This window comes from Pseudophryne corroboree, chromosome 11 (assembly GCF_028390025.1).
Source record: "Pseudophryne corroboree isolate aPseCor3 chromosome 11, aPseCor3.hap2, whole genome shotgun sequence".
Classification (NCBI taxonomy): Eukaryota; Metazoa; Chordata; class Amphibia; order Anura; family Myobatrachidae; genus Pseudophryne; species Pseudophryne corroboree.
Genome location: NC_086454.1, coordinates 316,788,678 through 316,805,970, shown reverse-complemented (window position 1 = coordinate 316,805,970; position 17,293 = coordinate 316,788,678). Strand labels below are relative to the sequence as shown.

The 17,293-nt window shown below is 44.7% G+C and overlaps 1 protein-coding gene across 4 annotated transcripts in view; it reads left to right on the top strand.

Moving 5' to 3' along the window:
• Window positions 1-16,128, top strand: part of BANP (BTG3 associated nuclear protein) — a 753,599-nt gene extending 737,471 nt beyond the window's left edge. For all 4 annotated transcript variants that reach the window (XM_063945657.1, XM_063945659.1, XM_063945658.1 and 1 more), the window contains 2 exons: window positions 5,524-5,667; window positions 14,945-16,128. In XM_063945657.1, coding sequence (XP_063801727.1) covers window positions 5,524-5,667; window positions 14,945-15,016 — 216 coding nt within the window. In that variant the 3' untranslated portion in view covers window positions 15,017-16,128. The remainder of the gene's footprint in view (window positions 1-5,523; window positions 5,668-14,944) is intronic.
• The last annotated feature ends 1,165 nt before the right edge of the window (window positions 16,129-17,293 follow it).

Below are 17,293 nucleotides of genomic sequence, written 5' to 3'. Positions count from 1 at the left end.
TCACATTGTGGTTGCATCCATCGGGGATGCGACCGCAATGTGTGTGCCCGCGCCGCTGCAATGCGCCTCCTGCGCATGCGCAGTTTGCCTCCATTTGGCAAACTGCGCTGCAGGTCGCATCAGCGGCTGGGTCTGAATGACCTCCTAGGTCTGAAGGTAAGAGCGAGATATCACTATCAGAAGGATAGAGATTGTCTGGAATGCTCTACAGTAGGTCGGAGGGTGAAATCAAGGCAGCAGAAAGATAAGATCATAAGAGGGTGAGGAATGAGCTAGATATGAAGGTGAGATTGAGGCCTGAGTAAGAGGACAGGGAGGATATGGAATGGGCTAAGTGTGAAGGTGACAATGAGATACCAGTAGGATCCTAGGTGCTAGGATGAATGATTATACTATTGGTGGTGTGATGAGTTTGTGTATGTTGGTTGAGAATTGCAAGCCAACCTGATTTTGTTAATAATTTTAGGTCTTAGAAAGTATTGAAACCAGTACATGGTGTTTCCATATCGCCAGCTAATACTTTCATATTTAAAGTGTTTATTAAGCATAATATTAGTACGTTTCATTTACATAATGCCTAACATAATCGTTAATACAGTGATTAAGTGAGTGTAACAAAGCTTTTAATTCCTCTGTAAACTATTACACTACAGTACACCCATATTCCTGCAAACTCTAATTTGTCGCTTTCTCAATAAATCCTAACATCTGTCTTTTATAAGAGACTGCTCGTTAGTTTATGTAACAAGTGTGTTTTAAGCTTATTGGTGCCTTTTGTTTGCCATTAAAAGCACATCCATCATCTACAGTATAAAGGTTATTTCATTCAAAGTAATTCGGGGTATACTTCACGTGTATTTAGACCACTTGTGTCCTACAACACAGTTGTTCTTACTTCACCCCTTTACCCCCTTCCACCCCTAATCCTGTGTATGGTTCATCAGTGATACAGTGTACAATACTGTAAAGCACATAAACCTGCAACAAAGTGAAACAGAAAGGAGACATGATGAAGGCTCGCCGACTGTGAGGGGAACCTTCTACCATCTCCACCCTGTGAGAGATAAAGCAACGGCCGGGGCACTTTCTACCAGTCTCCCAACAGAGAATCACACATACGTAGATAATCTGTTCAGATCTGAGCTAAAGACAGTCATAAGGAGGACACACACTCTGCCTTCATGTGCTGCCGAGCTGGCTAATTGTAAGAAGATGCTTTATCTGAGCAGCAATCTCTCACTAGTGGAATCCCGGCCAGAGTCTTTCTCCGCACATTGGGTAGCCTGGCAAAGGAGATCACAAAATCCTTATGCGTCTCATTTTTCAACAATGGCAGTCTCTCCACATGATCTGGCAAATCAGATCTGGTGTACTCGGTGACCTCTCTGTGACACGTAAATAAAATCCTTTGTCAGAAAGAATGTAAGTGAAACCCATGGTGTGATTTTTAATCACTGGGGAGCTGGAAGTACTTGTAACACATTGCAGACAAATGTTCTGATCCACTGCCTGATATTCGTAGGACGACTGCAGTATGCATTATATATAGTATAGTGCTATTATAAATGAAGTTTTCTAACCAAATTAGCAGTCATATTTGGTCCCAGCTATCTGGGCCTGGGAGCCACTTGATGCGGCTTTGGGGTTTATTCATGCATTTGCGCAAATATATGTAACCGAGATCTCTGAATTGTAATATTGTGTGGGATTTACATCTGGTTACTGTTGTCATTCAGGGTGCTGGGGGAAACAAAATGCCTTTTTTTTTCTTGCTTAGAAATACCCATGCCTTTCAAGCACCTGAATGATATCACCTAAGCTAATTGAGCATCTGCCACACTATATAAGCCACTTATCATGTGCCCTAGGAGAGTACGCCGGGTCCTCTGGTACAGATGAATCAGCCAGACTGCTGTGTGACTCACTGCAGATAGCAGAGCAGTGTTTCAGCATGGTGTGGTGTCTCTCTCTCTCTCTCGGAGGTGTTACATTCTACATGACAAAGAATGCGTTTCTGGCCCGCACCGCCGCCTACTCCGCTTCATAAATGGACCTGACATTATAGGTAACGGCATAATTGGACTCTGGCAGTCAGTTTTGGCGGCTCATGACTCCCCACCCATTTCTCTGTAAGTCCTTTTCCAGTTATTGGTGAGGAGATGGAGTTACAGACGTATTGGCAGTGGCCCCAGAGAATTTTACTATTTTTATAAAATGAAAGGCTTATCTGTGCAACGCGTACAAATATCTTTACTGAGTCTGAGGAACAGTCAGCAATTTGTATACATCTCCTGTAGTCTGTATATAAAATGGGCTCTCTCCTGGTTTTAATTCCCTAAACGTATTGAAAAGTCTGATTCCTGCGTCATCTGCTCTATAACTGTGACCATATGCCATATCCGTGTAGTGCTGAGCTATTGAGGATTTCCAGTCTATTTATGAGCAAATCATAATAAAGAATATGCTATGCCATCATAACCATTACCCAGATGGGAACCAGGCATTCAACTGGTGCTGGTCATCTAGCTGATTGTAGTCTGTAGCAGAGGCGGATTTAGACCTCACGGGGCCCTAAGCAAGACACCAATTTGGGGATCTCCTTTCTTAATCCCCAGTATTCCAACCCCCTCCCCCCAGTCAGTGTATGCCAAATACTCCCCCATCCCCAGTCAGTCTATGCCAACCCCCCACGACCCCCAGTCAGTCAGTGTATCAATATCACTGACAGAGGCTGCCATACATCTGTTGTAAACTACAGCACAAGTGTACTCCACAATACTTAGCCTCCCCTGGACCATACACTCACTACGGAAGCCCAGACAGACCACTCTTCGTAGGCATTTGATTGATACACAGCATTCCATCACATCCCGCTTCAAATTTTCCAAACAGTTCATACGAATACACTGCCTATTCCTCAGCTACTATGGACACCTACAGAAGTACCTTATCATCTGGAAAGTTTGAACACTACCCAGGGCCTCCCGTCACTGTGGGAGCCAAGATGGCTGCCCCATCCCTGTGCCGTAGGCTCCTACGGTCTCTTATCACCCCTTCCCTTTAGACTGTAAGCTCTAAATAACCATAGTGTAAGTACAAGATCTGTTGTGTATTGTAATGCGCTGTGGACACTTTGTGGGTTGAGGTTCTGTGTTATTGGATTAAGAATTAAGGCCCAAATATATTAAGCCTTAACGAGAGATAAAGTTGAGATGGATAAAGCGTGATGAATGACCAGCCAATCAGCTTCCGAACTGCCATATTGCAGGCTGTGTTTGAAAAATGACAGGAAGCTGATTGGCTGCTCATTTATCACTGTTTATCCATCTCCACTTTCTCTCTTGTTAAGGCTTATTACATTTGGGCCTAAATTCCGTCCTGGGACCTCTCCAGAATAAACATTTTATGATTAAAAAAAAAAACCTTACAAACATTGTGTGTGTGTGTGTGTGTGTGTGTGTGTGTGTGTGTGTGTGTGTGTGTGTGTGTGTGTGTGTGTGTGTGTGTGTCTGATGAGAATCTGCCCATGTCAGCTCTTGAACATCTGACATCATTGTTTAGTAAATGACTTCAGTTGCTCTCCAACTTCCAACAAGGATGCCCTTAATATCTCCACGTTCCAATGCAGGGCTTTATTCTCCCAGATACTGTATATTCTAGATACTCTGTAACTAAAACTGTTTAATCTGGTCAGGCTGCTGACTTGACCTAAACAGAACGCCCCAGCCAGCGGCAGCAGGACCATGAGCAGATTGCAGGTTGCCCCCTATTTGCTACATAAAGGTGTTCAGGTCTATCTAGCGCCTAGTACAGAGCTGATTTAGTCTTATATTTTGACTAATATTTTTCTTGCAACATATGTGGTTTAGATTTAAATATCAATTAAGTTTAAATGTTTATAATATTACATCACTGTGGTTTGCACACATCAATCAAGCAACAATTTGGTGCAGTTGTAGCAATATCAGCATGAGGAGAAGACACAGGGGGCCAGTGTTTGTCTTATATTAAATACTAGCGCTAGGAATGTTCAGTAGCGAGTCAGCGCGCTGCACCTCTCCAAGCCAAACACATATGGACCCAGCACAGACTGTTCATAATGAGTCAATACAAATGTATGAACTTTCTATTCTGTACACTTTTTTTTATTTTTTCAAAGCGGGTTTCTGGATGGATTACTGCAGCCGATTTTACTGTGGATATGTTATATATTCAGTTCTGGCACAGATGGGGTTAAGCATAATTTTGTATGACTTTGTCGACGTTACCAGTCTTTACAGTATACACATTATTCAAAGTATAGCCATGTTAATCCTTTGCATTTACAGAAACCTGTTGTTTTTTTTTTTTATATATATATACTTATGTATCTTTTCCATAGAGTTTGTTCTATTTGCCATTACGTTTGGCTGCGTGCAGGGGTGTGGTTCGTTTTATCGACAGTATCTAGGTCGACAATGTTTAGGTCGACCACTATAGGTCGACAGTCACTAGGTCGACATGGATGGAAGGTCGACAGTGTTTCTAGGTCGACATGTGCTAGGTCGACAGGTCTAAAGGTCGACATGAGGATTTTTTATTTTTTTTTGTGTCGTTTTCTTCGTAAAGTGACCGGGATCCCAAATTAGTGCACCGCGTCCCCTCGCATGGCTCGCTTCGCTCGCCATGCTTCGGGCATGGTGCCTTCGCTCCGCTACCGCTTCGCTCGGCACACTTTACCGTTCCAATCGTAGTCCACGTGGATCGTTAAGTATGAAAAAATAAAAAAAATTAAAATGTGAAAAACTCATGTCGACCTTTAGTCCTGTCGACCTAGCACATGTCGACATAGAAACCCTGTCGACCTTCCATCCATGTCGACCTAGTGACTGTCGACATATAGTGGTCGACCTAAACATTGTCGACCTAGACACTGTCGATCTTCAGACCGGATCCCGCGTGCAGCCTGTATATGTGTATTAGAGGGAGGAAAAAAATTCAGCAGACATTGTAGCAAAAAGACAAGATCTATGGAGAGAGGACCAAAGGTCATTACAATTATTCCTTTCTGATTGATTGTCTCGCAGGAATCCAGACAAGTTTTGTATATAGACTGCTACATTTACGTACTGCAACAAACTATTAGTGTGTATTGCAGTGGTTGGTGGTGATTCCTCATCTCTGTGACTGCAGAAGCTGGTGGCACTGCAAGAGTTAGGCTTTGTGACTTTGTCCTGTTCCTGCGAGCCTGCATACACATGCCACTCAACATTTCCTAGCCATTTCAGAAAGCACAGTGGTTGTCTACTCCGGAATTCCACCCCTGTAATCATTACTGTGGTATGCTTATTTGGCTGGCATTGAGTATACAATACTTTTTTGGAGCGTCTCCCAAATCCCTGCTTTACCTCTTCACTGCCGTAATGTACTGCCAGTGGTCAGGGAGACACACCTTGGTTTCTCCACATCACAGTGCATCAGCCGTCCCCAGTGTACAGTATTGTGCTACTTAAGACTTCACCAAATATCTCTCACTCCTTTTAGGTACTTCAAGGAGCCCAACTCATTGCTGTCGCCTCTGCTGACCCTACGTCTGGTGTGGTGGATGGTTCTCCTCTTCAAGCCAATGACATCCAGGTACAATATGTCCAACTTGCACCAGTTTCCGAGCCATCTGCAACAGCGCAGGTAAGCGTGTTACATCACCTACGCCCATAAGAGGTTTTTTTTGTTTTTTAAATAAAAAATGTTTTTATTAACCAATCATTGTCATACATTAACGAAAAACATACATCATGGAGTTGAGGCTTTAACCCCTTCACTGCCAAGTACAGCCGGGACTTACAAGTTTCCCCTTAATAGTTGATATCGCTGACATTTGGGAGGAGTCCCGACAGTCCTACCCCCTCCAGGAACTAAACCACATTAAAGAAATGTTCCTCTTCTAGAACTTATATTAGTTTGTACTTAGCTGTGTGCGTTATGCGCTCATTTGTACCAGATAAGCTTAGTAAATACAACACAAATGAGGCTCTAATTATCTTCATTCTACCGAATGCTCCTGAAACCACTTGAAACATTGTGATGACTGACATATGAAACATGATCTGTAGCCTTGTGAGAAACGTAATGGTAGGGAGCGGAATTCTGGAACGCGGGATGGAAGGATCACTGCACCTAAGTAGACATTTAGAAAATAAACTCTGAGAGGAAATCCTCAGGGACTTGTCAAAGTTCAAAAAAGAAAATTCTCTGCTCCTTCCCGCACCAGAGGATCCAGTCACATTCCAGTGCCGCTGGTACCAGTTACATTGGTATCTCGTTAGCCAGCTCACTGTGTGTCAGCCAAGAGAGATAAGTATGCCAAAGAACTGAATACACATGACAGGCTTATATCTATGTGTAGAGAGAGAGAGAGGTCCTCATTCCGAGTTGTTCGCTCGTTCTTTTCCTTCGCATCGTTGCGATTTTCCGCTAACTGCGCAATGTTCACACTGCGGCTGCGCCAAGTAAATTTGCTAAGAAGTTTGGTATTTTACTCACGGCATTACAAGGTTTTTTCTTCGTTCTGCTGATCAGAGTGTGATTGACAGGAAGTGGGTGTTTCTGGGCGGAAACTGGCCGTTTTATGGGTGTGTGTGAAAAAACGCTGCCGTTTCTGGGAAAAACGCGGGAGTGGCTGGAGAAACGGGGGAGTGTCTGGGCGAACGCTGGGTGTGTTTGTGACGTCAAACCAGGAACGACAAGCACTGAACTGATCGCACTGGAAGAGTAAGTCTCGAGCTACTCAGAAACTGCAAAGAAAAATCTTTTCGCAATATTGCGAATACTTCGTTCGCAATTCTGCTAAGCTAAGATTCACTCCCAGAGGGCGGCGGCTTAGCGTGTGCACTGCTGCGAAAAGCGGCTAGCGAGCGAACAACTCGGAATGAGGGCCAGAGTGAGAACACTCTTGATACTGTACCCCTGATATACTAAATGTTAGGTGCGCTAGAATGTGTTCAATCCATTGTGTGCCACCCACTGATGCCACCTTTGGTCTGTGTTTTGAGCAGACAAATAAAATACTGAGCTGTGTAGTAATGTTGCAAAAGCTTCAAGTTTTCATTTGTAGAAGTTCTAGGATACATTTTTCTACAGTCAAAGTAACTATTATATTCATTCTTTATATGTTGTCTGTAAATATTCAATTTTTAAGTAGTTGGTACTTAAAGATCCTGTGGTTCTTCATATTCCCAGAATGTTCTCATCGGCACAGGAGCCATGACTACATTAGAGACAGGCGGCATGTGACAGGGGCAGATATATTATATGAGGAGGGGAATGCAGGCAGCAGGAAGCCACAGGCTAAGAGTTATATAGTGGAAGAAGCAGGGTCCCCAGTAGCACAAAACAAGGTTGTCAGGCTGACATCACACAAGCATTTTAAAACGTCTGGTGTTTAATATCCTTGCTTTGTGTTCCCCATTATTTATTCATTAATACACTGCCAGTGGGACTAATACCCTAAATATAATCAGCAAGCCACAGACTGAGAGTTGTATAGTGGAAGGACTCAGGAGCAAGGTTCCCAGCAGCATAGTAGGGATGTCAGGCTCTTGTCATATTGATAATTCAAGTGCTTGGATGCATATAAGTAATGGGAGCACGGACAGCGATATTCAGTTGACAATTACTTATTGCGCTTGTCATGGCCAAATGCACCAGGTAAAGCACCTAAGCCTGTGCATAGTATTGAGAGAGTTGCCGAAACTGCAGTTTGGGCACCCAAAAGCACGACTTTTCATGGATATGTGCTAACCAGCTCAAGAGGTTACAAGCAGAAGAAACAAAATCATTGAATTACCCCCTGACTGAAAGTTATATAGCGTAAGGAGCAGGGCCGCAAACAGCACAAAGTAGGGATATCGTTCTCCTGCCTCACTGATACAGGAAGCCATAGACTGAAAGTTATATAGTGGAAGTAGGAATGTCAGGCTCCAGTCACACTGATACAGGAAGCCACAGACTGATAGTTATATAGTGTAAGGAGCAGGGTCCCCAGCAGCACAGAGTAGGGATGTCAGGCTCCTGTCACACTGATACAGGAAGTCACAGACTGATAGTTATATAGTGGAAGGAGCAGGGTCCCCAGCAGCACAGAGTAGGGATGTCAGGCTCCAGTCACACTGATTTATATAGTGGAAGGAGCAGGGTCCCCAGCAGCACAGAGTAGGGATGTCAGGCTCCAGTCACACTGATACAGGAAGACACAGACTGAGAGTTATATAGTGGAAGGAGCAGGGTTCCCAGCAGCACAGAGTAGGGATGTCAGGCTGCTATCACACTAATACAGGAAGCCACAGACTGATAGTTATATAGTGGAAGGAGCAGGGTCCCCAGCAGCACAGAGTAGGGATGTCAGACTCCTGTCACACTGATACAGGAAGCCACAGACTGAGAGTTATATAGTGGAAGGAGCAGAATCCTCAGCAGCACATAGTAGTGATGTCAGGCTGTCGTCACACGGGTACAGGAAGCCGCAGATTGAGAGTTACATGGTGGAAGGAGCAGGATCCCCAGCAGCACAGAGTAGGGATATCAGGCTCCTGTCACACTGATACAGGAAGCCGCAGCCTGAGAGTTATATAGTGGAAGGAGCAGGGTCCCCAGCAGCACATAGTAGTGATGTCAGGCTGTCGTCACACGGATACAGGAAGCCGCAGATTGAGAGTTACATGGTGGATCAGGGTCCCCAGCAGCACAGAGTAGGGATGTCAGACTCCTGTCACACTGATACAGAAAGCCACAGACTGAGAGTTATATAGTGGAAGGAGCAGGGTCCCCAGCAGCACATAGTAGTGATGTCAGGCTGCTATCACACTGATACAAGAAGCCACAGACTGAGAGTTATATAGTGGAAGGAGCAGGGTCCCCAGCAGCACAGAGTAGGGATGTCAGGCTGCTGTCACACTGATACAGGAAGCCACAGACTGAGAGTTATATAGTGGAAGGAGCAGGGTCCCCAGCAGCACAGAGTAGTGATGTGAGGCTCCTGTTACACTGATACAGGAAGCCACAGACTGATAGTTATATAGTGGATGGAGCAGGGTCCCCAGCAGCACAGAGTAGGGATGTCAGGCTCCTGTCACACTGATACAGGAAGCCACAGACTGAGAGTTATATAGTGTAAGGAGCAGGGTCCCCAGCAGCACAGAGTAGTGATGTCAGGCTGCTGTCACACTGATACAGAAAGCCACAGACTGAGAGTTATATAGTGGAAGGAGCAGGGTTCCCCAGCAGCACAGAGTTGGAATGTCAGGCTTCTGTCACACTGATACAGAAAGCCACAGACTGAGAGTTATATAGTGGAAGGAGCAGGGTCCCTAGCAGCACAGAGTAGTGATGTGAGGCTCCTGTCACACTGATACAGGAAGCCACAGACTGATAGTTATATAGTGGAAGGAGCAGGGTCCCCAGCAGCACAGAGTAGTGATGTGAGGCTCCTGTTACACTGATACAGGAAGCCACAGACTGATAGTTATATAGTGGAAGGAGCAGGGTCCCCAGCAGCACAGAGTAGTGATGTCAGGCTGCTGTCACACTGATACAGAAAGCCACAGACTGAGAGTTATATAGTGGAAGGAGCAGGGTCTCCAGCAGCACAGAGTAGTGATGTCAGGCTGCTGTCACACTGATACAGAAAGCCACAGACTGAGAGTTATATAGTGGAAGGAGCAGGGTCCCCAGCAGCACAGAGTAGTGATGTGAGGCTCCTGTTACACTGATACAGGAAGCCACAGACTGAGAGTTATATAGTGGAAGGAGCAGGATCCCCAGCAGCACAGAGTATGGATGTCAGGCTCCTGTTACACTGATACAGGAAGCCACAGACTGAGAGTTATATAGTGGATGGAGCAGGGTCCCCAGCAGCACAGAGTAGGGATGTCAGACTCCTGTCACACTGATACAGGAAGCCACAGACTGAGAGTGATATAGTGGAAGGAGCAGGGTCCCCAGCAGCACAGAGTATGGATGTCAGGCTGCTGTCACACTGATACAGAAAGCCACAGACTGAGAGTTATATAGTGGAAGGAGCAGGGTCCCCAGCAGCACAGAGTAGGGATGTCAGGCTCCTGTCACACTGATACAGGAAGCCACAGACTGAGAGTGATATAGTGGAAGGAGCAGGGTCCCCAGCAGCACAGAGTATGGATGTCAGGCTGCTGTCACACTGATACAGAAAGCCACAGACTGAGAGTTATATAGTGGAAGGAGCAGGGTCCCCAGCAGCACAGGATAGGGATGTCAGGCTCCTGTCACACTGATACAGGAAGCCACAGACTGAGAGTTATATAGTGTAAGGAGCAGGGTCCCCAGCAGCACGGAGTAGTGATGTCAGGCTGCTGTCACACTGATACAGGAAGCCACAGACTGATAGTTATATAGTGGAAGGAGCAGAATCCCCAGCAGCACAGAGTATTGATGTCAGGCTCCTGTCACACTGATACAGGAAGCCACAGACTGATAGTTATATAGTGGAAGGAGCAGGGTCCCCAGCAGCACAGAGTAGGGATGTCAGGCTCCTGTCACACTGATACAGGAAGCCACAGACTGATAGTTATATAGTGGAAGGAGCAGGGTCCCCAGCAGCACAGAGTAGGGATGTCAGGCTGTCGTCACACGGATACAGGAAGCCGCAGATTGAGAGTTACATGGTGGAAGGATCAGGGTCCCCAGTAGCACAGAGTAGGGATGTCAGACTCCTGTCACACTGATACAGAAAGCCACAGACTGAGAGTTATATAGTGGAAGGAGCAGGGTCCCCAGCAGCACATAGTAGTGATGTCAGGCTGTCGTCGCACGGATACAGGAAGCCGCAGATTGAGAGTTACATGGTGGAAGGATCAGGGTCCCCAGCAGCACATAGTAGTGATGTCAGGCTGTCGTCACACGGATACAGGAAGCCGCAGACTGAGAGTTATATAGTGGAAGGAGCAGGGTTCCCAGCAGCACAGAGTAGGGATGTCAGGCTGCTATCACACTAATACAGGAAGCCACAGACTGATAGTTATATAGTGGAAGGAGCAGGGTCCCCAGCAGCACAGAGTAGGGATGTCAGACTCCTGTCACACTGATACAGGAAGCCACAGACTGAGAGTTATATAGTGGAAGGAGCAGGGTTCCCAGCAGCACAGAGTAGGGATGTCAGGCTGCTATCACACTAATACAGGAAGCCACAGACTGATAGTTATATAGTGGAAGGAGCAGGGTCCCCAGCAGCACAGAGTAGGGATGTCAGGCTGTCGTCACACGGATACAGGAAGCCACAGACTGAGAGTTACATAGTGGAAGGAGGAGGGACCACAGTAGCACAGAGTAGGGATGTCAGGCTGCTATCACACTGATACAGGAAGCCACAGACTGAGAGTTATATAGTGGAAGAAGCAGGGTCCCCAGCAGCACAGAGTAGGGATGTCAGGCTGCCATCACACTGATACAGAAAGCCACAGACTTATAGTTATATAGTGGAAGGAGCAGGGTCCCCAGCAGCACAGAGTAGGGATGTCAGGCTCCTGTCACACTGATACAGGAAGCCACAGACTGATAGTTATATAGTGGATGGAGCAGGGTCCCCAGCAGCACAGAGTAGGGATGTCAGGCTGTCGTCACACGGATACAGGAAGCCACAGACTGAGAGTTACATAGTGGAAGGAGCAGGGACCACAGTAGCACAGAGTAGGGATGTCAGGCTGCTATCACACTGATACAGGAAGCCACAGACTGAGAGTTATATAGTGGAAGAAGCAGGGTCCCCAGCAGCACAGAGTAGGGATGTCAGGCTGCTATCACACTGATACAGAAAGCCACAGACTTATAGTTATATAGTGGAAGGAGCAGGGTCCCCAGCAGCACAGAGTAGGGATGTCAGGCTCCTGTCACACTGATACAGGAAGCCACAGACTGATAGTTATATAGTGGATGGAGCAGGGTCCCCAGCAGCACAGAGTAGGGATGTCAGGCTGTCGTCACACGGATACAGGAAGCCACAGACTGAGAGTTACATAGTGGAAGGAGCAGGGACCACAGTAGCACAGAGTAGGGATGTCAGGCTGCTATCACACTGATACAGAAAGCCACAGACTGAGAGTTATATAGTGGAAGGAGCAGGGTCCCCAGCAGCACAGAGTAGGGATGTCAGGCTGTCATCACACGGATACAGGAAGCCGCAGATTGAGAGTTACATGGTGGAAGGAGTAGCAGCACAGAGCAGAGATGTCCAAATCCTGTCTCAAAACCCCTTTAAGATGTTGACTATTGGGGGGATACTATGTGCCATTCTGAAACCTCATATCTCATCCTTTGCATCCCGTAGATGTGCGCAGGAAAACTTGGATGTGAGCAGTAGTATATGTCTGATAAGTGTGCAGCCAAGCATTATGGTGATGCGCCATAGGACATTGTGTGTGGAATTTAATTTCCCACTTGGAATCAAAAGAAAGGAAAAAGTTTACATCCACTGATGGAGAGAACATGCTTTATACACTGAGCTAGCATAGCAATAATATCAGACTTAATTTATGTTGTAAAGAAAATGGTTAAAAGGTCTATAAAGTTAAATGATGATGAATGAAAGCAAATTTCAAGGGGGTTTTATAAAGTTTTGGAAACACAACAGTCTTAAATGAGGATTCCACAGTTCTACATATTATCCAATTATTTAAAATCAAAGTTTTTCAATGAATGAAAAGTGACACGAATTTATCTCCTGCTGCTGTGATATAGAATAATGGCCTCAGTGCTCCATCCCGCAGGAATTGATAATAAAGGTTCTATCAGTGCCAGCAATGACTTATATTCAGCCAATAGCTGAATCTGCTTTTCCAGTATTTCATTTCTGGTCCCTTCAGTTAAAAAATAAATCGAAGTAAAACTTTCCTCTGAACGAGGACCTACAGCAGCAACATTGGTTTCATCCCCCCCAATATCTACAATGTATGAATACCGAATATTATTAACTCCTATCATTCAGTACCTGTCCTAGATACATTCTATGGGGTCCAGGCCTGGTGCACCCTGTGTAATATTCACAGATCAGTGCTATGCAGAACTTCACATCTTTATATTATTTTGAAAAGTCGACATCAGTAACGATGACTGTACATTTGCGGGGTCACAATTGACATATGGGGCTGATTCATTTAGCTGCCAAAACAGCTTCCGGTGTCTTTGTGGAATGTGCGTCTGTATCTGATTTCCAGCACTGGAGGTGCGAGCAGAGATTAGCTGTCGTAATGGACTGATATACTGTACACGCAGCTCTGCCTTAATTTAACTGTAAAGGGGGTACATACGGAGAGATCCGTGCTTAATTTCTAAGCAATCTCACTAGAATGCATAGAAATGAAGCAAGGATCTTACTGTGTGTATACCCCATAGCGATGCGCGGCACCGCGTGTCTCCATCACCGGTATTGTGTGGAGTGAGCATTGTCCCCCAGCACACATCACGCTGTGCGCTGAGCGGGGGAAGAGATGCGTGCTAAGCGGTCTGTGCTGGATCACTCAGTACACATCTCCCCGTGTGTACGGGCCCTAAGATGACAATACAATATACAATTATACATGAGCTGTAACTGCGCAAGATACACTAACACAGAGTTTTCCAAACTCCGCCATTACAGTCCAGGTTTTAAGGATATCCATGCTTGAGTCCAGATGGATAAATCAAATTGACTGAGGTACAGATGTGTCCACTTACATCTAGCCTCCTGGCATGTTAAACAGCCCTTCTAGCGGTGTGACTCAGTAGCGCCAAGCTTCTTTACATGAGACTTTTTCCATTAAAATGCGTCTTATTTGCAAAATGATGTGAATAAGACACACAAGCAGCTTATGCTGATTAAAATGATATGTGGCACGGCTATATTCTGTGTGCAATCGTGGCTGTATTTGCATACAAAATGCGTTGTTACCGCAGACGCACAGAGAATATAGGCATGTCGATATCATTTTAATCAGCAGAGTCTGCTTGTGCGTCTTATTCACATAGCAATGCATATAAGACACATTTTCAGCAAAAAAAAGGCGCCCGAAGCTAACAGAGTTGTATGGGACCTGTGAGCCCACTCACGCCAGGCATCTCCCGCTACGTGGCGTATTGAGGCAAGATGTATGAGGACACTAAGGAAGTCACCTGTGCTAAGCATGGATATCCATGAAAACCTGGTCTATATAGGAGTTTGGAACATGATGAGTCCTTGTAGAAAAAAAATCGCAGATCATCCCCTGTCTGGCAGCAAAGTCAGTGTCCGTTATTACACAAACGGCCATTCATAGATGGTCAGATACAATACGGTGACGATTGCGCCAGGACAGATGAAATTACAAATGCAAATACCATCCATGTACAGTAGTTTTACATAACAACTACATCCTGTTCTCTCAACATTTCCTATTTTCCTGAGACCCTGCACAACAGACAGTTTTGTGAGAAGAAAGTAACTTACAATAGCCAGTGATAATAAAACATATGTATCTTAGTACAAATCTGTCATTTTCTATAATGTGATACAGGGGGGAATTTAATTAGCCCCATTCATTTAACAAGGGTGAAAAAGGGTGGTAGCCTTGAGCTTTAACACCCGGGGCTATTCAATTAGAGCCTCTTTTTCTTGCCATTTAAATGAATCTGTTTTCGGGCGTTAACCCTTAACTTTCCATACCTAAGTGTTAACATGGTTGCGACTATTTATCAGGGATTTCTTTTGAAAATAAATCCCCAGTTACGTGCAGCCTCCTTTTGTCGATTAATGAAATAGCCCCTGGGAATCAATTGGACCATGGTAAATTACTGTGGCTAATTGAATTCCCCCCACAGAGTGCAGCTCCATTTACATGTAAGCCATGAAAGTTGTTCATTACTCATGACAGATTCATCCCTGAAAAGTGGTCACTGTATAATAATATTTCTTAATGTTGTCCAGGCCGTGGAACCTCTGCAGTCTGCTCTGCAACCAGAAATGCACATCGAACACGGAGCAATTCAGATCCAATAGCGCGGGCAAGAAACCATCTAGAAACGTGCCAGCAGCACGGCTGGGACACATCTGCTAAGTATACAAACACGTTAGTGGAGGCGCCTTGCCATCCACCGGTCACACCTCTGGCGTTGGACATTGGTCAACTCACCGGACCAGACTACAATGGACGGGACTAGCGGTGTGGATTGGAGGCAGAATCCATTACATTTAACTGTTTGTACTCTCTGATGCGCTATTTTTTTATCCTGTATGATTTGTATCTAAAAAGAACAATTATATCTTTAATAGCAGGTGTGTATTTTTTTTGTTAATATAGATTGGTTTTCATTTTGTGTTGTCCCAAATTTGCTGTACATGAACTCACTATAGAACAATAGCATTAACTGTTACTGCCTGACTATGGCAGAAAGTCCACGTCCTAATCTAAGGCACAGTGTTCATACAGGTCTGCCTCCACTGGATGTGCTGTGTGGGTACAATGTAACCTAAGTGAGAATCCTGAAACATTCCCAAACCTATCTGTAAAAGTTTACACACCCTGAATGAATCGGAACTGAAGAACTGGTTTAGTGCAAGTCAGGATGGCTCGTATGACCACCACTGGTATCCCCTGCATAGACAGATGGTAACTTCAGTTATGACAAGTTCCTCACTTTGATTTGGCAGACCTGAAAGTCACTTACAGCTGATTCACATTTAGTTAAGTTGTAAAAACGTCCCATTCAACCGTGCAATATATACAGTACCAGTTTCCATCTTCCAGAGAAGTCTGCATTTGTTTAGAACATGCATTTAGGGTCTCTTCCCAATTATCTGCTGAAACCAGTGTTATTTCCATATGCACCAGTCATGGAATAACAGTCTCTGTCAGAAGAACAAGACCACTTTGCAATGAAAATACTGTGAAAATGGCAAATTTGGAACCAGATAATTACAACAAATGCAAGTTTCAGACAATGTAATTTAATGGAATGCTCTGTAATGTGTTTATTATATGAATTTGCTAATGATGACCCTTTTAGCAGAATATACACTGTCTCTGTTTAACTTCTCTGATCTATGACACATTGTTAACAACTTTGATTGGACATTTCTGAGCAGCCTCAATAAATATGTATTTATCAGCATATGGTCACAATCCTGGAATTTCTATGTCCACTCGCCAGCAGCAGACAGGTTAACAGAAAGTATGGGCATGAGAGAACGCATTCTTGGCTGCGGAGGTGAAGCCTGCAGGGGTTTGTTTATAAATATGAGCAGGCTCTGTGGTTGAGAAGCCACCTCATGGCTGACTGGCTGGAGGCACAAGATGGAGCCAGCTGGCACCAGAGAATTTCAATTTTAGAATGACCACAGGCGCCTTGTAGTGAAATGTGAATGCATATGGCACCTTCGCAGACAGTATAGTATAAACCGGTGACAATGACAGGTACTAAATACTGCACAGAGCTGACTTACATGATGCCTTGTAACTTCATCCTTACCAGATGCCCTCTGCTTATTGCTAAGGTGTTTCCAGACAGCAGCACAAGACATGAAAAGTTCTGTGGAAGACAGGAAAATCCTACAACTCGCAGAAGCAGAAAATTAGACATGTATATATCCATCTAGAGAAGATCATATATAGAAGTAGAGCCTGTTTAGTCAGGTTTAAAAGAGAGAGAAAAGAAAGAATATTGCTATTTTCAAAGTATGTTGTTTCCTCTCATCTCATTCCTGCAGCTAAATGTTACACGGATTAATCTTAATATAAATGTATAAAGTCTATACTCGGCCCAGTGCTTTATGAATATGTTTTATTTGATTAATGTCATGGGCCGGTTAAAGGCCAAATACATTTTGAAGAATCTGTCTCCTTCTGGTTCCATTAAAGTCTTGTAACATTTATTAATTATACATTTCAAAGATGAAAAAAGATGTCGCCTTTACCATGTCAGTGTTAAGGACGAGTGGGACTCATCCTTCGCATATTCCTCAAAAGTGCTAAGGCCAAGTTCCATTCTTCTTTACCACTGAAGTTGTAATAAAAATAGTACCTACCAGCCACAAGTAGGTTCTGCTGGTGGGATCTGGGTAGAACGCAGGGGAATGACGGCATCATCACATCATCACTGTGAGCATGCCACAATACTCAGTTCTGCACTACAGAAAACATTCTGGAGCGCTAGAATATGGGGAAAAGACACTAAAATTGCCCAATCACCCTCATCCTGGCAACCAGAGACTCGGGGGGGCTTTTTATTTTGAAACAGGGGAGTGCCCTGAAGAATATATTGTCTGGTGTTCACATGA